At 50.4% G+C, this 25,185-nt stretch overlaps 1 protein-coding gene across 4 annotated transcripts in view; it reads right to left on the bottom strand.

Annotated features, from left to right (window-relative positions):
• SEPTIN9 (septin 9) overlaps nt 1–25,185 on the bottom strand; it is a 241,120-nt gene that overhangs the window by 9,831 nt on the left and 206,104 nt on the right. For all 4 annotated transcript variants that reach the window (XM_090059005.1, XM_090059006.1, XM_090059007.1 and 1 more), the window contains 5 exons: nt 21,503–21,694; nt 14,423–14,551; nt 13,965–14,046; nt 12,295–12,432; nt 1,859–1,976 (listed from right to left, as the gene is read on the bottom strand). In XM_090059005.1, the coding sequence (XP_089915131.1) occupies nt 1,859–1,976; nt 12,295–12,432; nt 13,965–14,046; nt 14,423–14,551; nt 21,503–21,694 (659 nt within the window). The remainder of the gene's footprint in view (nt 1–1,858; nt 1,977–12,294; nt 12,433–13,964; nt 14,047–14,422; nt 14,552–21,502; nt 21,695–25,185) is intronic.

Raw genomic sequence — 25,185 nt, 5'->3', positions numbered from 1 at the left:
CTGCACATCTGAAATAACTAAAGGGACGATGCCCGCTGATTGAAGTGGTTCCTGCTTCCCTGATAAATGTGAGTTGAGTTCATTAACTGCAGAAGCAGCTCAGTAGCGCAAGAGCCAGCTGGATTCTGCTGTGCTTGACGCATCATCAGCATTGTCAGCTCAGTTCCGACAGCACGAGCTTTCATTACCAGGGACGACAGCATAGGCACAGAGAGGCCAGATGGATCGTTAGATTCCAGACTAAATGTGCAGCTCTAGCAGTCAGACAGGCAAAGAGAGGCACCCTCGCCTCGTGACTTCTAAACGGAACAAATGATCTGGGAGAAGTCATCAGGAAACACTAGTGTGTCACCCCTGACTGCCACTGTTATAACCCTCTCCAGCCTGCACTAGCTTGTCCCATGTCTCCCAAGAGCACAGGCAGTCTGATCAACTGATTAACCCCAAATTCTGGCTGCACTTCCAGGTCTCTGCTCAGCCCGGTGCAGATGTGGGACCAGCTGTGAAATTTGGATCCGACCCCCTAGTCAAGTCTGAGACTGCAATTCACAACACCCCCCCCACACACACACCTACCAGCAGGCCAATGACGTTCACCAACAGGGCAGCTCACCTCCATCTGTTGTGTTGTCAGAGTAAGGTCCCAGCACGGGCAGGTTCTCTGGCTCTCCAGCACCCTCCCCACCATAATCTATTGTGCAGAAACTGGATTCATCCCCAGAGTGACTGGCTCCTGTGCCCAAGGTAAGGATGGGAACAAACTGGGAACAGCTTTGCAGCTGAGGCTGGGGCAGATCTGAGTGCAGGGGTTAGCAGTGCAGGATCCCCCCCTCCCCACACTGCATATTTACACTCTCCTGCCATACATAAGTAGTGGAGTCTGGCTTGCTTTTAAGCAGTGTCACTGCCAGCTATTTGCTACCAAGTGCAAAGCTCCCCTCCAATGGGACCTTTATGGGTTAATATTAACATTGGACTTGTGGACACTAGCCTTCTGGAGCCTTTTCCCAGCCATTTACCACCCCCAGCACAACCCAAATTCATTTCCCTTCTGCTTGGGGCTCACAGCATTCCATGTGGATATTTATGGAAAGCTGGCTGAACTATTGGCTTTGGCAATACCTGGGCTATTCATGCTCAAAAATGCAATTCAGGCTCAAGAAGCAATAAGCCAAGAGGTGATCGGTGGCTTGCTTATTTTTGCAGCAAATGCTGAGCCCATCATGCCTGTAGCCACTTCATTAGTTACATGAGCGGGCTTCTTGCCTTTTATCGAAAGCCAAAGCAAGTGCCCCCGCCCTCCTCAGCACCAGGCATGCATGCTGCACAAGGAAACCACAGGCCTCACTGGAGACTGAAACAGTTCCTTTCAGCTTCCCCACCACCAACTTCCAACCGCTGTGAGCAGGGGAATTTCATGTTTTGCTTTCCCTGTAAATCTCTCCCAGCTGAACTCAGCAGACACCCATGCATTTTTATCTGGTTGCTGTATCACTGCATGATGCTGCACAGTGATGCTGGCTCCCTGAAAAGCCATTTCAGGGCTCTGCATACCACAGCACCAGCCTCCCAACATAAGAGTGACTTGGAAGGGGGAAAAAAAAAAAAAAGAGAGAGGAGGAACAAGCCTCAAGACCAAGGGCTTGAAATTTATTCTGAGCTGACAGAGATCCAAGAGAAACACAAGGAACTGTTTGGAGGCAAAGGCCCTTCCTTCTGCCACATGGGATCACTCAGGGCCGCAGCCCAAGGAATGCTCTGGGCTCCCAGCCAGCAGTTTGGCTGTACAGACCTGGTGGGGAGGGGGGAGAAGGGGCAAGGGAAGCAGTGCAGAGCGGAGTGGCTGCCACCCCCTTACCCTTTGCTTGAAGTACTCTCTCTCCTCCAGCGTTAACGTGTCGGCCTTGGCGATGACTGGGACAATGTTGACCACTTTGCTCAGGCGTTTCATGAATTCAATGTCTAGTGGTCGGAGTCTACAAATGCAGCAGGAGAGAAAGGGAATCAGATTTCAGCAATTAGGATCCAGAAGCTGTTGGGAGAGGGAGCAATTACCCAGTAGAGAGAGGACATTCGAAGGAGAGAGGGATGGGGAGAAACTATGCATCACAGAAGAAGAAACAGTTACTTTGAAGCATGGGAGTGCATCTCTGTTACACATACACACATTTTGCTGGCAAACGCTTATAACACTTTCCTTTCTACTTTCAAAGTGCCAGGCTATCTCTTATGTTTCTGCTTTCAAAGTGCCAGCCTATTGGTTAGGAACCCTTGCAGTACCCCTGTGAAGCTGGCAGGGGGGCTTTTATCTTCTCAGGGATTTTAAGCCAAAGAGGACTTTAAGGAATATGCTGCAGGCTGCACAAGTCCTTGGCAGAGTGGGATCAGCACTCGTACACGCCTGACTGGGCTCCATCTGCTAGGCTGAGCTGCTTTCCTTGTGCACTGAGCCTGGGCAGAAAAGAGTGACCACTGGCCATTGGATATTTTCATATGTCCCTTTGCTTTCCCATATCACACCTGGTTTCAGAAGTGTGCAATGAGACTGAGGTGGAATCCTGAATGGAAGCCAACACATGGTGAAATTCATCCCCATGCAGACTAAGGGGCCTGTGAATCACTAGCTTTGTAGTGTCCCATCTGCACAGGGTTGAATTTCACCCCACATGACACCCCTGTCACTGCAGGTTACAGAGAGGAACCGATTCACTGCCAGAGGGAGCAGCAGATGTGGAACTGGCACTGCAGTTATCACAGGCATAAAAATGTCATGAGGGCAAAAACGAATCAAAACACCCAAGTCTGAAAAGGGTTTTAACCTGAATGATTTTCTTTGTTAGGAGAAACTGCCCTTTGAAAAGGCTCTGGCCAGAAGCCTCTTTAGGATCCAAGGGCTGTGAGGAGACATGACTACAGTACACATCGGTAGAGCCCTATTAGCCCAGTAGTAAAGTCAAATGGGCCATCCAAGCTCATCTGTGATCTTGGGGACATACTCAAGTTCCAGGCCTGCCCTGAAACCTAGGACACTGCATTTTCACTGGTACTGGTCCCTGGACTAAGCAGTTTGGGTACTAAAGCTATTCTGGTGCATGTGGACTGAAATCACACTTCTAGACTGCAGGGCGAAGGTGCTCCCAAGAGCAGCTGCCTTAATACCAGATGAGCAGAGAAACAGAGCAGGTGCCACCCACCACATCAAACCCAGGGACAAGAGATCAGCAGTGTTCCTTCTGGCTGGAGCGCAGCTGGGGTCCCAACTTGCCCCCTGAAGAATGACAATGATTTGGGTGTTGATGTACAGCTATTTTTGTTGGCCTAAGTGAGGCATGATCCTGGCGCCTCCTCTGTCTGCCTTCAGCATGTGGCCAGATGTGCTGCTGGGGGAGAGCAAATCACTGCCCTGGGGCAAGCAGGACCTAGCTGGCTTGGGGAATGGAGGGTCAGGAGCACACAGACTTAGCTACTGTAAGGAAGAGAGCATCGCGCCATGTCGAGATGCTGGGAGCACAGGGGGCATTGGCATAAAGGAACAACAACATTTAATGCTCTGGTGCTGGAGGAAGAGTCCAAAGGAACCCAACTGCTTGAAGCCAGCCCAGGCCCAGGTGGTGGGGCCAATGCAGTATTCGAGACACAACCAAGAGGCCTGTGCTGGAGCCAGAGGGAACAACGGTGATATGTTCTCTAACCCTTCACAGTAGTTAGCCCTCAGCCTCCACCTGCCAGGTAGGTCAGCAAGTTGCTGATCCTCACCTGACAGCTGGGGAAAGAAAGAGGGGCACAAGGAGGTCAAATATACGTTTGTGCCAGAGCTGGAGCCACAAACCAGGGCTCCTCTGTAAGCCTAAACTATGATCAGAAAGGGAACTCAAACTGCTAGGAGGGTGACCTCAAAATAGCTATGCACCCAGATGAATCCAGGAATCCAAAAGGCCAGTGCTGGATCCTGTGAAGAGGCACTTGGACAAGCAGACAGAGCGTGGGCTGCAGGACAAGGAGAAGAGGACATAGCCAGGAGACTGCAGCTCTGCACTGCTGCCTGCAGCCAGCACCTCTAAGTCAGAGAAATCAAGGGCCTTAAAGAGTTCAGAGGAGCCTACAGGACTGGGATCATACTAAAGACCTGATCTGTCAGTCATTTGATGGGATCACCATGATCCTCAGCAGCTACTAACCAACAGTGAAGCTCTTGTCCCCACCTGCAATCTGCCTGGACTCATGGGTGGAGCTGAGGAACATTTCCTAGGAGGTGCCACCAAGATCTACTGGTAGGGTAGGGTTGGCGAACTTGCCATAAGAGCCTCCCCTCCTCCGTCACTGTAGTGTACTTCTCCATGTTCTCTGGGCATAGTGGCCCTGGCTTACAACTGAGTGAACTTATTAGAATTGCAGGCTTGGACAGGGCTGACATCTGACTGAGACAGAGGTCAATTCATTCAGATGCAGAGCTGGGCTCACTGCCCCTGCCTTTCCTCCAGAACCTCTCTTTGCTAGTGAGCAGGGGGCATGGGGCAAACAGAACGTAAAGCCCAGAGACTGCATCTTTAGTGTGAGGGCAAACAAGGTCCTAACAACAATGCAGGAGTCGCAGACTGCTCTGAGCTCCAAAGAAGTGAGAGCTTGGCTCATCTTTTACAAGAAAATCCCCACGGACACATGTGAGCAGGCTGCTGCTGGCAACTATAGCCTGGAGCTCAGCATAATGTATTTCCCAGACCTCCTAGGAAGCATCCGTCTTGTGTTCCTTTCCCAGAGCGCTCCTTCCCCCCTTTCTCTTTGCAATTTTTCAAGTAGGTTTTTTTTTTCCTCTTTAAAAACCTCTTCCCCACTGAGAGCATGCCTCTGCGTCTTTCATCAGGCTTTGTTTTAGGCTGAAGGCAAGGACGAGTCTACAGCCAGTGCAGATGGATTGACAATCAGCCATGCCTCTGGATTCCAATCCTAGGGGAGGACAGGAACCCTGTTACCCAGCCTGCCTTCCTCCGCTGACAACTGGGGGGTGCTGGGGCTCCCTTTGTTGGTCTGAGAACATAGCACAAGCCACCTCTCCATCTGTATTCAGGTACGCAGACAGCTGGCTTCAGAGGTTTGTATCTCCTGGCATCACACCAGGGCTCACCCTGGGGCAATTTGGTGATGGGGCCAGAACAGCAGGGTGCTTTTCTTGCTTTTCTTTTTGGTGCTGCATTATTTCTAATGCCATTCTGGGGAGTCTCCTCAGTGCAAGGTACAAGGTCACACATGTTACGGCTCATACATTCAGTACTGGGGTGAGAAGCAGACAAGTCACAGCTGACCAGGCACACGCGTCACAGCAAGAGAAGAACCACAATCCCAACTCCACCACCCCCCTGATCCAGTAGGTGGCGCTCTTCTCCATTGATCTGCTCAAGTGTGGCAATAGGGGGGTACAGTACTGCAGTCTTCCAGGCTAGACGAAGGGATGGTGATTATTTCCGATCTCGAGGTCTTCACATAGTAGGGCACCTAACCCTCCTTCCAGCCTGCACTCTTCTCCAGCTGTCTTGTTCCCCCAGCGTGCTTTAACTTTATAAAGGATAAAGGAGTATCTCTCAATAGATGTGTGGAGGTAGGCTGATTTTACTTTAGGATTTAAGAGGGAAAATAGAGCAAAACTGTTCCCAACACCAAGAGCTGCAGAGAAGCTGGCTGTCACGTCCAAGGGAGCACGCTGGTGAGCAAGGATCAAAGGGTGAGATCTGGCAGAGGTACAGGTCCAAGGAGGTAGGCTTCATAGACATTAGGGCTGAAAGGGACCTCGGGAGATCATCGAGTCCAGCTCCCTGCCCAAAGGGCAGGAAGTCAGCTGGGGTCATAGGATCCCAGCAAGATATTCATCGGGGGCTGGAGGAAGCTGGCAAGAAGTTATCACTGTTTGCACTTCCCCTAGCCCTGAGGACACTCTTAAAACCAGGATCCTTGTCTTCAGCCGCTGCCCAGCCCAGCTGCAGTACTGCAGCAGCAGATTCTCTAGAGGTCGAAGCAAATCAGTGGTGGATAAAAAGGACCTTCGAACATGCTTCTCACTCAGATGAAAAGCTTTACCAAGCACATTTCCCTCCTTGCAGGCTGCCTACAGCAGAGCTGTGCCATTTCACCCCAGCAGTGTGTGGCCCTTGAGGGCTCTTCAGAATCTCCTTGCTGCAGCTGCTCCCAGGATCTGGGGTGGTTCATCCAGGAACCAGGCACAGGCCTCAGGGACACAAGCTCTCTCCCAGACTTGTAACCTGAGATGCATCCACCAACTGAAGGGGAGAGGGATGCTAGCTGACAAGCAGCAAAACTCCCTCCCAAAGCAAAGCGCCAGAGGAGCCCAAACAGAGCAAGCTGTGCGTGCTGCCGGGCCAGGGCTTTCCCACAGAGTCCCCGAGACAGAACTTCCCGCCATCCTGCTGAGCACTTTCCTCTGGCTTCTGTAGAAAGCTGAGCTCCATGGACTTTCCCAAACAGTTGTACTTCCTATGACACAGTCAGATGCACCCCCCTTCTGAGGCTGAACACCCACATTGGCTTGGGAAAGCCAGGCTGGAGGGACTGCGGCTGGAGATTTTCAGTGTAAAATGACTTCTTCCTCCCCTTCCAGTTTCCTGCTACTTGCACAGTAGATTGGGTAAGACTGAGCCAACGGGCACAAAAGTCTAGCTTGATGTTTAAGTACCAAGCTTCAAAGCAGAACATACACATTGCCTGACTGCACTCATGAAGCCTTGAGGGCTCACAGCTGACCGTAATCCTTTAGTAGATGTCCTGTGCACTATGGCTATGGTTGATCAATAGCAGTGTGGGGGAAGGATGGCTAAACCTAATCACCAGTCCAGCTACATCCCTTACTGAAGTGCAGTCCAGTCCAGCTGGGAGCTTGTGGCTCAGGGTCTGTGCAGGGTTCAGCCTCCTCACCTCTGATCACTGTGCACAGAAACAGCTGCTCTGTGTAAGGCCAGAGGGCACCTGAGCTCCAAGGACAGAAACCCTGGTGCTCACTGTGGAGTGTTGATCCTGGGACCTACAGGATGCACCTACACATTCATTAACGCACAGTAGTTACTGTGCATTTAGTTTAGTACTTGCTTAATGAAGTACTAACTAAATGAGCAGTCACTACAGAACTACAATTACTGAGCAGTAGCACCGGCACACGGTATTTTTGTGACACTTACTGCACAGTATCCTAATAACACTGTGCAGTAGTGTATTAGCATGGTTTTTGACTGGCATGCTACAGTGCAGTAAGCATTTTGTGTAGACGCACCTAAGGAGGAGCATTTTAGCTGACATTACCCATCACCCTCCTAAGGAAGGCACGCAAGAAAAACGTTTAATTGTGTACAACCTACTGGAAGGGAGTCCTCATTCCACCTTCATAAATGGGCATGATCTGACAGGTGGGGAGCGTTTAAGAGAGAGAAGCAGTTATTCTCTTGTTTGGCTCCTGGTAACCTGGCTCTGGCCTGTTCTGCCCGAGGCTGCCTTCTCATGTGGGGTGCAGGAGGACAGGGGGGAGCTCCCTCTTACAGACATGCTCACAGGCACCTTCTCCTTCCCTTCTGATAAGAGATCACTGTTCACCCCCGGAGGGCTTGCAGGGGCACTCAGGTTACCTATAACTAGGACCATCAGCACAGACAGGGCTTTAACACAGAATCATCCTTGCAGGCTGCAGCTGTAGAAATAAAATCCATTGTGGCTCCACAGTTATTTCCCTGCAGTGATGTCCCAGATCACACTGCAGTGAAATTAAAAAAAAGTGATTAAAAAAAAGTCTTCCGAGCTGGTGCTGAGAATCTAACAGGGCTCCAGCCCCATTGTCTCTGTGCCTGTGATGGAAGTCAGGCTGGCGGTGCTGCTGCTAAGGCCTGAGGCAGCATGGATCCTGACTCCCTCTCTTGCAGGCATGCTGGCTCTGGGGTGTGGAACGACTAGTGGGAACGGGAACAGGATGGTGTCAGTATGTCCAGCAGCAGTTCTGAAACATCCCGACAGTAGAACAGCTGAGGACGATGATGCCATATTTGAAACGCATTCAGAGTCAAGCAGCGTTTTCCAGTGCTCAGGGCCGAGAAATTTATTGGGTAGCGAGGAGACAGGGCTTTGCTCCCCTGAGCCAGGAGCCCTAGCCAGCATGTTACTGATGCCTTGCAAACATGGGCTTGCTGGAGCATTAGGAGAATGGCGGAGTGCGCGTGCACCCGGTTAGCTACACCACTGCTGCCTTGAGCTCTTTTCTAATGGGAGACTGAGACAAGGCTCTGCTGTCAGATGAGAAAGCCAGCAGTGATTAACCCTTGGGTTCCTATTCAGGGGGAGAGAGAGAAAAAGCCCCAACGCCTGCATGAGTCAGAAATGGAACTAATTATCCACCCTACCAGCACATAAAGCCAATACCTCAGGCTTGCAGACTGGAGGGGTAGACTCAGCAGCCTTGTAAAAGTCATTCAGGCCTTTGCTGTTGCTACTTAGCCTCAAACAGAGCTGAAATCGTTTTGCCCACTACAAAGAGAGAAATCTGGTCTGAACAGCACCAGCACTGCAGGCTTGACAAGCCCACAGGAGGGAGCAGCCAAGCATTGCAGAGAGGGCTCTGGACACCTGTGCTGGGGAGGAAATGCCCTGTCCTGCACTCAAGTCATCAGCCTTGAGAAGGGCATGGCCCTGCAACACTCTCCATCAGTGTAAAGGAACTGACAGTGTGGTGTTTGTCCCTTGAGCATCAGCTGGAAGGGAACGCACACTTCCAGTGTGAGCAAGTAGCAGCAGTAAGATGCGTGTCTGGAAAGGGAATTGGAAGATGAGTAAAATCGAGAGCCAAAGAGTAGCAGGGTGCCACAGATGCTTGGTAGGCTAAGGAGCATCTGTTGCTGCTGTCCAGGACAGCGCTTCCCTTAGCTCCAGTGGGTCCTCCTGAAGGCCCTGGAGCTGAAGCCCCACAGTTGCAGCCCTGGTTCCCACTTGTACCATCTGCAAGAGAATGATTATCTAGCAACTGCCTCTGCAGCACACTGATTCAGTGGGGAGGCAAAGAATAGCGACAATGGGCTTGCCTTGCTGGCATTGACCCCATGCTGCTGCCTCGCAGCTCACTGCTCTCTGCCCTGACCAGAAGCCTCTTCTAACAATTTGCCAGTATGAGCCATTCCTATTGGAGAGAGTGGCCAGGCAGGAGCCACAGGAGGTGAGAATGGGGCAGGAGATTTGGGCAGAAAGGTGCCAATGGGGCTAAGAAACATGCGATGCTGAGCCTAGATGGACCAGGAACATGACGGCTCCTCAGAAACCAGCATTGCTTGTGTACGTCTCCCTCCCATCCAGGTTCCCCTCCCCTCCTCCAAGCTGCAGTCTAAGGCTTCAAAAAGGTCTCCTGTTCCCCAGCTTATCTGCATCCTACACCATGAGAGGAGTCAGGAGCCAGATGTTCACCCTGACACCTGGGCAGGAAACCACAGCCCTGGGAGCAGCCACAATCCGAGCCAGCAGCAAAGGGAGTGAGCACTAACCCCCAGCTGGGGTATCGGGTTACACACAGCCAAAGGCTATTTCGAAGAAGAAGCCTGTGTGCGCAGCTTGGTAATGAAGTCCCTTCCAGTGCTGGGCCATTTCTCATATTGGAAACACATGTTTTGGGGGGAGAGAGAGAAGGAAGTGAAGAGTCAGACTCTGAAGCTATTATTGTTACCTGGAGAGCAGACGGGTTAGAGAAATCAGAATGAGCCATAAGGCTCCAGTGATTTTGGGGGGGGGGGAGGGAGGCAGGGTATCTGCTTGTCACTACCTTCCCTCCACATGTGATGGCCACACACATAACAGTGTCCAGGGACTTTTGGGGGGAGTGGGGGCAGGAGCGGCTGCCTGCGGGCTGGATGGTTTGCACTCTCTCAGAGGCTCCATTTACAAACCCTTTTTGTAACACAGATGGGCAGTACTAAGGGTTCAAACACCATCCTCCAGAACATGTGACACACCACACTTGATGCCTTGTTTGCATTCGAGGACTGGAAGGTGGATCAGGCCTCTTAAAGATGCCATCTTCCTTCACACAAAGGAAGGGCTCAAAGGTTCAGGCTTTTTCCTCTGCAGAAGAGTAGGAAGAGCATGGTCAACAGGCTGAAAAATTGCCGCTTTTTAAATGGCCTATTACTTTAATAATGATCTGAAGACAGACAATGCCATCAGATCCCCCTGTTCCTACTGAAGGCTACAGCACATAAAACCCCAAGTCAGCAGCCCAAATCTAACAGTCCATGACACTGGGCTCCTTACAGACCACACATATGTGTAATATCTGCACTGTATTAAAACAAGTGCAGGGTGTTCACACTGCCAAGGACCCTGGCCCTAAGAAGCCCTGGAAAAAGAGGCTTTTGGGGGTTTAGTTGAAGCTGCTTTCCATGTGATACCAGCTGAACCAAAGAAGCCTCTCAGACTAAAATAAGCATCTGCAAAGGGGGTTTATACTCAATATTACTGTATCAGTTTGAATACACACCTTAGCTTATAAACTTAAAAGTCTTGCTCCTTGCTAGGGTACAGATAAATGGACCTTTCAGTTGCTTTCAAGGTTGGGGGAAGGAACTGTGGAGCACACATCAGCGGCTGCAATCCAATTTATGTCTGCAGGATCCTGTAGCAATCCAAGTAGCTAATTCACCCTACATTTGACCCTGAATGAAACAGAGTTGCAGCTGGAATGGTTTTATCCCACCTGTATTACTACAGAGGTTTGGAGGTGGAACAGTTATGTCATAACACCATCTGCATTGACAAACAGTTATCTCCATCTATACCCAAGTTGCATTTGCAAAGTCACACGGCCAGAAATGAGGCTATGGATGAGGTATGCTGTGACCACCTTCAAGATGAATAAGTTATTTGAAACTAACTCTGTCGTAGTTACCAAATTGGCTCTATTAGTCTGTGCTGTTAGGCCAGTTCACTTTACAAAAACAGGCACTCTGGTAGAGACACATACCAGTTGCAGTGTGTTCTTTTCTGGTCATCTAAGTTCCTAAATGTCACTTCATGCACAGGCTGGCAGCCTCCAGCGTGCAGCCTTACACAAATGCCCAGACTGGTCATATACTCTGGCAATAATATGAGAGAGAGGGCAAGACCTTCCACCTCCCCCCACTCCAAATAGCTGATGTGTAAGGCATTCACCCGGGAGGCTGGAGGTCCTAGGTTTTGGCCCTTGCTCTCCTAAAGGGGGTTTGAAATTGGGTCTCTCTGACCTCCCTGCATAAATCAACCACCACATTGCAGCTCAGCCACTATCCACTCCTGCTGAAGACTGTACCCCTCCAATGAGAGGAAGGCCTGTGGGTGATGTGTAAGGCCAGGAGAAATTAAGCAAGCCAGAAGTCACTGGGCGCAAGGAGATGGCTGCTGGTCTGGAAGAAAGGGCCCTAGATTTTAGCCTGGGCCCTTGTCCCCAGTGTGACAGAAGCTTCCCCTCTTCACTGTTCCACCCTCCATCTATTTTTCCAAAGACTGTGTTAATGGTTTAGGTCCAAAAGGGCACTGGGGAAGGGTCAGAGTAATGGCTAACCAGGGGTGCAGTGCTTCATGTGCTGTTCCAGGAAGGAAAAAAGGACCCTGGTTCAAACCCCCTCCAGGTGAAGGAGATCTAGAACAGAGGGATCTCCAGCATCCCACGAGAGTGCCCTAGCCACTGGACTAGGATGCAAGAGGGACTTACCTACCCACATACCTTTTTCCTGTCCCGAGTGACTGAATCTGGATGCCTGGATGACCAGGAAAAAACAAAATGCCACTCCTAAATGCATTTGGGTTTAACCATACCACCAGATTTCAGACATCAGTCACACAGACCCTGGCAAAGCTACATCCCTTTCTAGATTTTAGTCAGCTGTTTAACAGGCCCTTGGGAAAAGGCAAGACAATGCCTATATATTTGTTTTTACCTGTGCCCAGCTAGGTTTGCTTTGTCCTGCTGCATGGGGAAGAGAGCTGGGCTACAGCACTTCTGTGTGCTTCTTGTGTGTGACTGTATGTTCAGAGTCACTGTGCAACTTCTGGTAGGAGAAGTTCACACCGACTCACAGGGAGTTATGAAACACTTAATGCAAAAGCTCTGTCCCCTTCTCCTGAGAGTTAGTTGACTAGAGGAAATGACTGCAGAGTCTCACAATGAGCAAAGGGGGTGTGAGCTTCTTGCCAACTGCTGGGGTGACTGAAGACAGCACCTGACAGACCCAAGGGGGGGCATGCTACCCTCCCTATAACAAAGAGTAAACTATTTGGATACAGGATACGTACGAGTGACCGGTGGCTGGAATGAAGTATATACAGCAATGCACTCGGGTGTCTGGGATCCGCTTCTTCCGGTTAATGTTGATCTCCTCCTGCAGGTATTTCTCATACTGGTCATTGATGAACTTCATGATGGGCTGCCAGCTGTGCAGAAAGACACATGGACACGTGAGCTGGAAGGCAGGAAGAGACAAGACCGCCCTCTAGGCAGGGTTTTAATGGGAGTAAGCAGGAGCAGAGAGAATGATAACCATCTTGCAGGAGTGAGCCCCTGAACAGGAGCATAGGGGATATCTTAGTGTCCGTGACCACCTAGTCATAACGGCTGGAGGCAGCTCAGGAAAAAAGTCAAGAGTCCTGTGTGATAAATACCTAGCTGCTCTTCAGATTGTGGGAGTAGCAGACCTTGTTCATGCTCCTTGTTAAAGAAGCAGCTGCCTGAGAATCCCCCTGGCCCTACCATTAACAGCAAACAGAGTTCAGGATGCACAATGTCAGGAGACTGCAGCTACCTGAGCTGTGAACTCTGCCTCTCACACTAGGAGGAAGTGCATAGCTTCTGACCGTTGCCTTGGAAGGCTGGGCTCAAATGCAACCTCCTCTCACTGGTAACAAACGGAAATGCTAAATATCATGCTGGCTTCTCTGCCACCAGCCTAATACCAATGGTCATGCATCCTGTGACGGTTTGGACTCTGGCCCATTTCAGAGCAGAAATATTAAAGGAAGGTCAGATAAGCCATGGAAGGCCTCAAGGCTTAGCCCAGTCAGCTCCCAGCTCCTCATCCAAACTAGATCCCACATCCCAACCTGTAAGCAGGTGTCACTGGACCTTGCCCTTTGGGTAAATGGGGCAGAGCAGCTGGCCACTGACTGTACGGACTACAACAGACCAGCCTCCAAAGCCTAACAAGACGATGGAGCTTTTAGTGCTTTTCTAAAAGTTTTTTTTTTTAGAGGGGTGAACAGTGTGGATGGGGCTAGGGAGAAGAACCTATGTTTATCTCTGCTGCCCACAGAGAAACCTTCAACCCCCACCCCTGCCCCCAGCTCAACACTGATGACTGTCACACTTGACCACATTCCCAAAGTGCTCAGCTTATGCCACAGAGGGAAGGTGCTTGTGGGTAAACAAATTGTTGATAATAAAATCATGCACACACACCCAGCCTTCAACACGGGGTGAGATGGCTGTTCAGAAACAGTGATTGCTCCTAGGATTTTCTCTCAAAGGCACCATTCTTAGCCAAGGTGGTAAAGGGAAAAGGATCAGCCATATCAGCTATCAGGGTTTCACCTGAATTCAAATTTTCCCAGGCCATTTGCACAGAGGCTGGAAGTAAAAGAAAGCTGGCAGGGATTAGCTTCCCTCTGCAGCCAAACCATCCCAGCTGTTCAGCAGTCCCATCCTCCCCACTGCTACTGAGATGGAGCCCTGCCTCCCACTGTTCGGCCCCACAGCCAACAGAGGAATGGGGCTCAGTTTAACCTTCACTCCTAGAAAGACACTGCAGCATTTTGGTCATGAGCCCTGACCTGTCCTGCCCTCTGGGGTGGCTCAGAGCCCTTGGGAAGAAAGGAAGGCTGGTACATGACAAGACAGCTTGCATGATGGAAGACCGAGGCCAGCCAAGCATCCACGCAGCCAGCAAAGTGCACTAAGGGCCAAAACTCACCAGTTCTCATTGTTGATGTGGTCTCCAAATCCTGGGGTGTCGATCACAGTCAGCTTCATCCGGACACCTTTCTCCTCGATTTCTGAAACAGACAAACATGCAGGGGCTGCATGTGTGACAGGGACCCACAGACCTAAATGCCTGGGGAGCTCCCCTCATCTCCAGATCAGCAGAGGTGTGGTATCTGCAACCCTCAAATGGATATATTGTCCCTCTAGCTCACAAGCATTGCAACTCCCTTATAACCCTGATAAGAAGGTGATTCAGCCTCTCTCCCTACAGGGAGAGCTTCTAGTCTTATGGCTATGAGACTAGATGGCCCTGTATGCCATCCCAGGCCCCTTCAGAAAAAGCACTGAGCAGATGGGTACGAGGAGAGCCCTTGGAGGAACAAGGCTCAAAGAGAACCTGCAGCACCCAAAGCCAAGTGTGTATACAGGCCCTGCAGAGAGACTCACCATGAGTAACAGACTTTATTTCAATGGTTTTGGGGATCCGCTCTTCTGAAGTTGGCTGCACAGATTTCCGGCTAATTTTGGATTTGAAGAGAGTGTTGATTAACGTGGATTTCCCCAAGCCACTCTGACCTGGAAGACAACAGAATGTGTGGATGTGAGAGTGAAATCATGTCCACTTCCCCCTCCCTGCAGCCAGCCCAGCATAGACCAGGATTGCATCTGCTACGAAGGCAGAGCCCACTCTGCTACCAACAGCTTTGCAAACAGCCAACAGATCCTTTGTGGAATTGAGCTTGCTGTCTTGCCGGATGGCACTTCCCATAAGACGAGGACCATGCATTGGCTCAGGCACATGCGGTGCCCTCTCACAGCTAAGCCACTTTAGATGCACTCTCATTCTGTGTTTCAGTCAGCTGACATAGGGGAGCAGTTCCTTTAGCTCAAGTCTGTGTTGGGAGGGAAAAGTTTCATTTCTCTCTTGTTCCACAGACAGGTCAGATTTAATAGGGCCAGAGGGCAAAGGGTCTCTTAAGGGTGGGGCATCACAAGGTAGACTGGGCTAAATCCTGATCATGTCACAAGGTAGATTGGGCTAAATCTGTCTCTTTAGCTCCACTGGAGGGGGTGGGGCAGTAGAACCACAGCTCAGTTGTTAGCGGGGAAGCTTTCACTTTACACCATCCAGCAGCGCTCACTGAAAACCACTTCCTTTGGTAGTCAACACATTTCCCTGCACCCATGAGAAGTAGAAACAATATACATCTGTTTTTGGGGCTCTGGGATGGCAAATGCAGGCACCCAGGCTCTTGTGAATAGAGATAGGGGGTTATGACACACTCAGCACGAGGGGTGATGCTTATGAAGTTCCACTTCTGACCTTGAGGGCCCTGGCACTGAACCTGCAGTAAATTTATTTCCTTGCTTACTATGAGCATGGGAAGCAGCAGCACAAAGGCTGCTGGGTGACGGAGGTCCTCTTTAAGGGACTCACAGATGAAAGGGCCATGAAGGAAGGATGGACATGGGAGTTCCTACCAGAGGTCTACCTCCTGACAACCCCACCACACATTTCTGGTATCCTCATCTCCATTTCTACACAGCTGATCCCAAGTTCTTGATTTCCCCTAGGAGAAGATCTTCTCCAGCTCTTCAATAATCCCGCAGGGGATAGATCCTAATGGCTCACTAACCAACAACCCAGTGAGTTACGGCTGGTGTCACAAAGAGGGAATAAATTAAGCCAAGGGACTGATCGGTTCTCTCAGCAAACAGATGATACAGCTGCTCTGGCTCTGGAGTCAGGACTGATTTAAGAGGGCCAGAGGGCAAAGGGCCTCTTAAGAGAGTCAGATCTGTGCAGGCCAAAGCTGTTTAAGCTAAATCTGTCCATTTAAATCAGTGTTTCAGGAGAAACAGCACAATGCTTGCATGAGACAATCCTCAAGAGATATCCCACCCGTAGGCAAAGGGAGGCCTCAGATAACAGCAGCAGGGCCGCTCGTTTTGTAACCCCATGTCCGGGAAGCCCTTGCAAGAATGCTTCATGTGCTCAGTTTAAACTCTCCCCCCTCATCAAACCTAATGCCCCAGCCCTAGAAGAGCAACTGCAGCAAGCCCCGCTTTCCAGGAGGGAATCCTTATCGTGCACTTGGGTGCCTGGGATCCACTTCTTCCAGTTAATGTTGATGCCCTTCTGCAAGTACTTCTCATACTGGTCACCGATGAACAAAGTGGGCTAGTGGGAGACACTAACAGCTCAACAGCTCATGGCCAGTTAAGGAAGAGCAAGAGTTCCCTGGGGTCTCCTATCCCATTCGAACTTTTGATTGACCCTTTCTCCTTTGTCAAGTTTGTTCTTGTGACCAGACTGCACAGACCTTGCAAAGGGCTCTGAGGCGGAAGTATCTTTGACCACAGAAATACTGCTGAATGAACCTTGCAGCACACCAGACTCAACAACTCTGTTCTGGGAGTGCCAAAGTGAATTCTCACCAACTCTGTTCTGGCCCTGATGCAATTTCTTGTGAAAAAGCACTGTTTCTTTCATGCCACGTTGCTAAGGTGCGCCTGCGTTGATGTGTCATAGGATAGATGGGAATAATGACAAGCAGGAATGCTCCACCCTCTGGAGGGGCTACTCATGAACACAGTGCACCCCATGGACAAGGCAGGGGGAACCAATCGGTTCTTAAAAGAAAAGGCAGAGGAAGCAGGGCACAGAGAGCTCCAGTGCCAGGACCACATCCACTGAGGCAGGCCTTAAAAAGACCAGGAGAGAAGACTCTAGCCAATGCTACAGCTGCCAGACTAGCCACTTGGACGGTCCAGCAGGAGCCATCACACTCCTCCCCGTCTCCTCTGCACTGCACAAGACAGACAGCTCCAGACAGCGATGGGTGCGTGCAGACCACCCAGGGTAAACAGTGCCACTGAAGGGCACGACAGCAACAGGCCGTTATACTTGCAAACGAATCTGCCAACACACCACACAGCCCCACAGCTATTGAGGATTACCTAGTGCTGTGCCAGATGGGTCACTGTCTCTTAACACGTGGCTGGGCAGTGTCTTAATGAAGGGCCCCATTTCAGCTGGGGTCTTTCCCATCAACAAGCTGAAGAACAAAGGCATTGGTCTGGTCCCCACATCTTGGCAACAGTTCTGCAGCCAGAGTCCTGTGGCTCTGCTGATGCCGAGAGGCAGGACCAAATCCAGCTCGCAGCTTCAGAGCCGTGTGGGCTCCACTGTGCCGACTTGCTTGTCAGTAGCTAAAACAGCTCTGGGGGCAAAAGAAACATGTGGAACGGATACCGGCCAAGTGCTCCGTGCCCTTTGCTCAGCCTTTCATCAAGCAGCACAAGGGTAAACAGATTCTGAACTGTAAACACACTTGGCTAATCTGCAGTTCCTTTTGTGGGCTTGGTAATTAGAAGCACCTGGGAAGGGAAAAAAATGTTAAAAGGTGACACATAGCTGCAGCTTGCATTAGTCAGCCCCTGCGCCTGCCTCGATTCAAACTGCTGGAGTGTGACGTCATCTGGAGACAAAAGGGCAAAAGCAGAAACGGCATCTTCCAGGAGCTAGCATTAAAGGTGTGGGTCTGGATTCCCAGCTTCCTGGTCAGGACAGAGTTCCTCAGAGTCCGTGTTGTTGTTCTGCAACTCATCAATATCCAGGGCAAAATAAAGGAAGAGGAGGCTGTATTTTACATAGACCGTTACCCGATTCTTCCCAGACCCAAAGTGGCAGGGACTGGGGTGTCCAATCAGTCCTGGAGAATCCAGGCAACCCCACAACTTGAAGACTCACTTCCATGGATCTGATCAAAGCTCAGAGACAGACCAGGGTGGATGACACGCCAGCAAATAGAGCTAAGGTGGCAAAAGGGCATGGGAGAGCCTGTTGCGACGGGTGTAGTCAGGGCAAAAGTACTTAACCCAACTGAATGAGCTATGTGCTGCACAAAAAAGATGGTCCTGGAGGGAGGCACTGGGGCTGGGACTACTATAGGCTCAAAATGCAATCCCAGCAAGTCACTAGACTTCACTGAACCTCAGTTCCTTATCTATAAAACGGAGGCAATGATAATGATGATTCTTCTCCATCTCTGCAGGTGCTTAAATGCTAGAGGGAAGTGGTATATGAAAAGGCCTGGGTGTTACTGGAGTGCGCTGACCCACCTGGGTGCTGCTGAAAAAAGAGGACAGGCAAGAACTCAATGAAAAAGATGCTGCAAAGTCAAGGGTTTCTCTGAAGAACTGCAAGCTATTCACATGAGCAGCTACCCTCCTACAGAGGTTTACCTGCTGTTCTTCAAATTTAGAGATCACATTAAGTGCACTGAGCCTGTTTGGATGGCCCAGGACACATGCAATGGACTAAATCCATAAGGAAGAAAGAACAAATCATGGTTGGTTCACTCCCCTTTTTCTGAGAGACTTGTGAGAGGCAGCTGCCAGATAAGCTTCAGCAGGGTGTACAGCACCCAGGTAGAGTGACTGCTCCTCAAACACATGAGCTCTGCCCCAGAGAAACAGCCCCATTTAGCAGGAGTCCTGAAATAAGCAGCTGTCCCATACCTTTTCCCATACATGTCCTGGCTGAAGAAGCCTGTTATCCCCCTGCCTTGGCATAGAGCAGAGTCAAATGGAGAGTGAAGCCATCCAGGGAACATATGTCCCAGTTCAAGGGGCTCTTCACTGATCCTATGCAGGGGTCACCCACCCATTTACATGTGCTGCCTTGCCCCCTTACTCTAGCTCCTGCCCTGTGTTTCTCTGTGATAACTGGAGATTTTCAAGCTTGTTTACACTGCCATGAATTCCCCGGCCTATAAACACGCCATGCAGAGTCTGCCAAGAAAAGAACAATGTTTTCCAGCTGCCGTGAAGCAGGGGCTTTCATACCACACACAGCGTTCTGCCAAGGCAAGGCCAGGCCCCTCTGCAACCTATCCCAGAGTCATCAGCACAGCAGAAAGAGGAGCCTCCTCAAGGCAGCCTACTTCTGGAGGCCAAAAGAAGAGCCCTCAGCATCATGGGCACAAATGTGAATCCAGGGGCAGAGCAGCAGTGAGTCCTGTCCTGGCCAGGACTTAAGGAGGCAGCTCGTGTAACTTCACCTCCCAGAGAGGGACTCAGAAGCTGAGGATCTGAAAGAGCCCCCATACAGGGGAACTTGGCTGAAAATGTTGAACAGCAGCTGTGTCGGGGAAGACACCCTGGGAAACCACCAGGAACTGGTCCGAGTGTAGGGCTCGCATTGGGCTCACTGTATAATTAGCTCTATGGAGGGATGTGCCAAGAGGCAGAGGAGCTTGCATGGCAAGTTGTGAGAAGTCCAGGGCAGAAGCAAGTTCCCAGGAGAGTGGAGGTAAGAGGAAGGGTTATAAGGCCTGATGCACTTTGGAGTGCACTGAGCCACCGCATTCATTTTCAGTCCCCAGACTTTTCTGGAGCATTGTACACCCTTCACTGCAGAGGGGGGCAGCTGACCACTACTCTGCACAGCCAGCAGCAAGAGACACAGAGGGACTTGCCTGGAGCTCTCCTCCCCCCACGTTCTCATTGACACCCTTGTGCTGCTGCAGGCACAGAGAGCAGCTCTCACTGCTGGAGACTCTGTAGCCTTCACAAAGGATTCAGCTGGATCCCTGGACCCCAGACCGAGTTGAAAGGCCCAGGCCACCTCACCGTTTACCTTGCAACCTGAGCAGCCTGCCCCTGGCAATCATTATAAGCCTGGGGCTGCGATGTCACTTCTCTGCAAACATGCTGATAGCAAAAGGAGCACTGGCCTACAGCTACAGACTTTTCTCTAAGTTTGCTCTCAGGGAAAACCTCCCCTTTCACAGCCTAGTCAAGAGCACCCACATGCTCTTCACTTCAGATTTCAACCATCTTCTGCTGACGCAGGCATTTTTAACCTAGAACAAGTTGGTTACAGCCAAGCTGCAAACTCCTGAAATTAGGGGTTCACACAACAGAAACGCAGGCAGCCATGGCAGTACAAAGCAGGTAGAGCAGTGTAAGGAGGCAGCAGGCCTCAAGCAAGGGGAAGTTGTTTGAGTGGTTGTTGGGGAAGGACCTGAGGGCAAACCTCTATCTTTCTCACTCCACATTCGCTGTAGCTCCAAAGGGCAGATCAGGCCTCAACAACATCAGCCTCCTGACAGCTGGATTTTGGCCCAGAGCTTGCAACTCACAAGCCTGGAAAAAAGAGTAAACCCAGCTCTCCTTCTTCACCTGCCCTGAACTCCAGGGATGCTCCCATCTCAGCATACACTGCGTTTCAGGATCCCAGGGGAAGCTGCTGGAGACCCCTCAAGCTGGCAAACGGTCCAGCCAGGGGAGCTTCAAAATTATATACCAACTTCCCCAGCATTTCATAATCACATTAGCAAACCACCTGAGCAACTTCCTTCCCTGCTGCTCTCTGCCATCTTTCAATGTCGCATCCATCAGCAAGTGGTTTGTGCATTATCAAGCAAAGGCAATTAATTAGCATTGGAAACTCTGTGCTTCAGAATCACATCTGCAGAGCAACCAAGACTCGGTGCTTATGCCGAGTTCTGCTGTGCTGTGCATGGCCAGCCTGAGCCACAGGACCATTGCTATGGGTAACAATGACTTCAGTTTCCAAGTTGTGCTGCTGTGCGTGCCCCCAACTATAACATCTCCGCCCCGTGTCCAGGCCACCTAGAGGAGAGGCCAAGACAATCGTGGAGTGAGATTGCCCCAGACTCCATCCTGCACCCATATAATGCAAACCCATGGCATTTGTACACTTGCATGTGCTGCAGTGCCAGGCGCTTTTAAAGGTGCCCAGCGCTGTGGCACATACATTTGTAAAAACAGCGAAATGCACATCAGCGGTGAGAAAATGGAGGCAGCACGCTTTTAAATTAAAACACATTGAAGGTGTTTTAGTTCAAAAGTGCACCGCCACCACGTTCTGCATGCTGAAGTGCATTTCGCCATTTATACAAATGCATGTGACAGCTTTGGGCATATTAGCTCACATGCTTCACAGATTATTAATCCAGTCTGCTCTAACGCACTGGATTTCCGGCATGTTGGAGCAAACAAAGTTGTGTGTATAAAGGCCCCCATAGATTTGGGGAAACTCTCCAATGGGGCCCCAGCTGAGATGGGCCAGGAGATGCCACAGAAGGAGGCTGAAGTCCTGCCAGGTCCTCCTGGCCTCCTGCTTCGACCAAACCACTGCATGGGGGACTGAACAGGAATGTGGAGGCAGTGTGAATCATGGCAGAAATTAGGTGGCAACAATGTGGCCTGGTAGCAAGGACAGCCCACTAAAAAGCCATGATCCCACAGACATCTGCCACACGGCAAATAAATCCTTAACATCTGGAAGCCATGCACAGCCACAAGGGCAAACAGGCGCTTCCAACAAGCTGACCTTCAGCCAGTCCCTCAGAAGCAGGAGCGGCTTTGCTGACTCCCACTCAAAAGATCCCCATGTTCAATCCTAGACGCTGCTCTACAAGGGAAGACAGATGGAGCGCTAAAAGGCAATGCACAGTGCAGACAGCCTGAGGAGTGTGGCCCCTGAGGACTCACCGACCACCATGATGTTGAACTCAAATCCCTGCTTCATCGCTTTCCTCCTCATCTGTTCGAGGATGGCATCGATGCCGACGTAGCCAAAGTCCACGGCAGGCTTCTCTGTCCGTGTTGGCGCAGCCTGCTTGAGGCCGGAGTCTCTGGGGGCATCCGTCATGCTGGGTGTGTAACTAGGAATCACCTCAGTGCCTGCCAACAAAAATGGAGAGCAGTTATAAAGTGCTGAGTGGGAGTGGGAATTTTTCTTGTCTGGGAAGGGACCTCCTCTCCAAGGTGGGAGGGAGGTGCTTTCTGCTAGGGGCAGTGCCTTTACTGCTTGTCACGGTGAGAGTGGGGGGACAGGAAGGCTGAACAAGGATAAGGCATCCCAAAGCAGGCTTCTGCTGTGCGCTCTTAACTCAGTCTGGCCTTCCAGGCCCTGTGCCCATCTCTGGCTCCAGCAAAGTCACAAAGCTTATTTGAAAGAGCAACCTGAAGTCAAGTCCTTCAGTCTGGTCTGTACCAGATAAAATATCTCCCAGATCTTCCCCGCCCCGAGAAACCACCCCCAATCCCAACAGGAGCAAAGACCACTCTGGCAGCAGGTTCCTAGACCTCCAAATGAAGAAAACCCATCACCATAAAGACAGCAGCAGATTTCAGAGCCAAGAAACCCCTCAACGAAAGTCTGAAAGTTTGTTTAGTCAAGAATGATGAAATCTTGATAACACAAGACTTCAACTTTGACTCGGTTATTATGGACTTCCAAACCTAAGACAGTTTCCCAGCCGAGCTCTACCAGAACAATTACCCGCTCAAACTATGTGGTGAAACACAGCACAGCCACATTTGCGGGAGAGAGAGGGCTTTTCTTTGACTTATCCTAAACCACATCTATAGACAGTGCTCTGAAAGTGACTCTCGCAGCTCAGCTGTAGCGGTTACGTTACACCAGAACAGTTCTGCTGGTGGCCTTCCCTGTGCACAGGGGCCTTTGGCCTTGTTTCAGAGGTTGAGAGGCCTTACCCAGTTTGCCCAAGAGTGGCTGGATTTGCAGCTCTGCAGACAGAATCAGCACAGATCCCCTGCACTGTCACCAGTGAGAGACTGTGCTGGGCAGGGTGGAGGGAGCGGGGGGAGATGGAGGGCGAGTGTATAAGCATGGACTGCTGTACTGCCTGTGAAAAAGCACTCTGCAAGGAGCCATTCCCACAAGTGTATTAACAGAGCGGCAGTTAAGGAAAGGAAAAGCTGCCAAAGGCTCATTTGCAAACACACAAGACTATGGCTTGACTGTGTCCTTGAATGTTTAGGGTGTCCTGATTAGGCTCAAGGCTGCCAAGTCTGCTTATAATAAATGGAATTGGGCTTGTTTTTAAAAAAAGTCGTTTTAATTTGTTGCGAGTCACGGGCTGCATTTCTGGGGGACTTGTTTTATTTGGAGGTCGCTTATTTGGGGGTTTTTTGTAATAGGTGACTTTAAAAAAGTTATAGTTCAGGGGTGGGTAAATGGCAGATCTGACCAGCAGCCGAACTCCATTTCTCAGCGGTCCCTGCCCACATGGCTGGGGCTAGTGTTCATGGAGACCCCAGCAGCACCTGCGCTGTAATGGTGTGGGGCTGGATTTCCATGAAGATGGGCCCCAGCAGCACTGGCAGGGTATGCTGCAGGGTGCGGAGCTGCTCTGCAGCCAGGCTGGGATCTTACAGCAGGGACTGCATGGTCTGGATGCCCTGGGCAGGGGCGTGCAGGCAGCGAATCGTGACTCTGCCCCAGACCCCTAGCTTGCACACAAGATGTAGATGCACTAGAGAGGAAATGCACAGAACGGATACACACAGTAGCAAGGCTTTACACCAGAGCCACATGAATTCACGCTGATGGACAGCTGGCAGTGTACTGCTGGCTCCAGCACAGCTCTTTGCAAAAATTACAGCCCCAGTGAGCCAGAGGCTGGTCCAGAGATCCTGAATTAGTGTTGTTTTTAAAATGGCAAGGCCCAAAGTGGAAAGAATTCTGATATACCAGGAGAAAAAATAAATCCACATGGAAAGTATGTTACCACTACGAGGAGCATTAGATTATGCAATGGTTTAACCCCTGCAGCCACAAAAACAGAGCAACACAAATAAACCTCAAGTGATTTTAGTGGGATTGAAACTTGAAGGTGTATGACTCTGGAACTGTTTGCATCCATCCTTAACTGCGTGCCCTAGTGCATAAGGTGTCTGACTTTGGATCAGAAGATTAAAGGTTCAAGTTCCTTTATGGTCAGTAGTTCTTTTAAGGGTTGGACTAGATGATCTACCTATCAAGGTCCCTTCCAACCCTAATCTTCTGTGAGTCCATTAATGTTTTTATGATATCTGGAAGGGAGCCTGGCTGGGGCAGGACAGGGCAGCACTGGAGCTGAAGGTTATAGCAGCAATGGGGAGAGATGCATTATTTGAGCCTTAGTTCTGTATTAGCAGCCTGTACCTGCACTATGACAGCAAGGAAGCAAATCAACTGAGGAAGCAAACAAAGCAGGCACCTACAGCCTCTCCCCCATATTCAAACCCACCCAGCTTCTACAGCCAGGCAACACGTGGCACCAAGGAAGAAATGCACCATCTACTGCCAAGCCCTGCCCTCACAAGTCAATGACCAGGCCCTTGCATGATAGAGGGGAATGGATTGGATATGCCCTGCTCGTGTTCCGATACAACCCAAAAAGGCCCATCCACTTGACTCCAGAGAGGAGCTGTTTCACCAGCTGCTCGGGATATGATAAAAGTTATACGACGTTAAGTGTTAACACATGCGCTGTCTTGTCACTGCAGATTTTAAGGGCCTGCTGCCAGCGAGCGAATGGTAATGCGAATGGTAATGCAGTGTCTCAAGTCCGGCTATAGGAAAATATGATTTTTAAAAGCTTGATTTTTCCAGGACTTCTCCCATTCCCTGCTGCTGCCTCAGAGAACTCCACAATCAGAACAGAATGACTGGATGTCAGGAGGGAAGCTGTAAAAAAGACCAAAAGGAATACCCTTTTTTGCAACACGGTTGAGGAAATTTCCCTTTAATTCACCATTACTACAAGCACACATAGTTGTTCCTTAGAATCATAGAAAGTTAGGGCTGGAAGGGACCTCAGGAGGTCACTTAGTCCAACCCCCTGCTCAAAGCAGGACCAACCCTAACTAGATCATCCCAGCCAAAGCTTTGTCTAGCTGGGTTTTGAAAACCTCCAAGGATGGAGCTTCCACCACATCTGTGGGTAACCTGTTCCAGTGTTTTACTACCTTCCTAAAATTCTTCCTAATATCTAACCTAAACTTCCCTTGCTGCAACTTGAGACCATTGCTCCTTGTTCTGTTGTGGCAGTGAGATGTGAACTAACTTCAGGGCAGAAGTGACTGAACTGACAGTTAATAACAAGGAACTAACTGACAAAAAGTCATCACCAAGAAACCTGATGCACTTTGGCATCCCATTTTGGCATGGTGGGTAGTGACATGGCTTTCCAGACACCTTGCAATCAGGCCTGCTCCAACATCTAGAAGCACAAGTAACGCACCCAGTGCAGGGAGCATCAGCAATATCAGGGACGCTGAAGTATCAGGACTTTGCTTTCATTCTGGCAGAACGGCATGGCAGGAGGCGTGTTTGCAAAGACAGGAAAAGCAAATTAAGGATTATATCAGAAGAGAAGCAAGGG

This window comes from Crocodylus siamensis, chromosome 8, assembly GCF_052110815.1.
Source record: "Crocodylus siamensis isolate JL-2025a chromosome 8, ASM5211081v1, whole genome shotgun sequence".
NCBI lineage: Eukaryota > Metazoa > Chordata > Crocodylia > Crocodylidae > Crocodylus > Crocodylus siamensis.
Note: the sequence above shows the minus strand (reverse complement) of the source record. Positions and strands in the feature narration are given on the sequence as shown.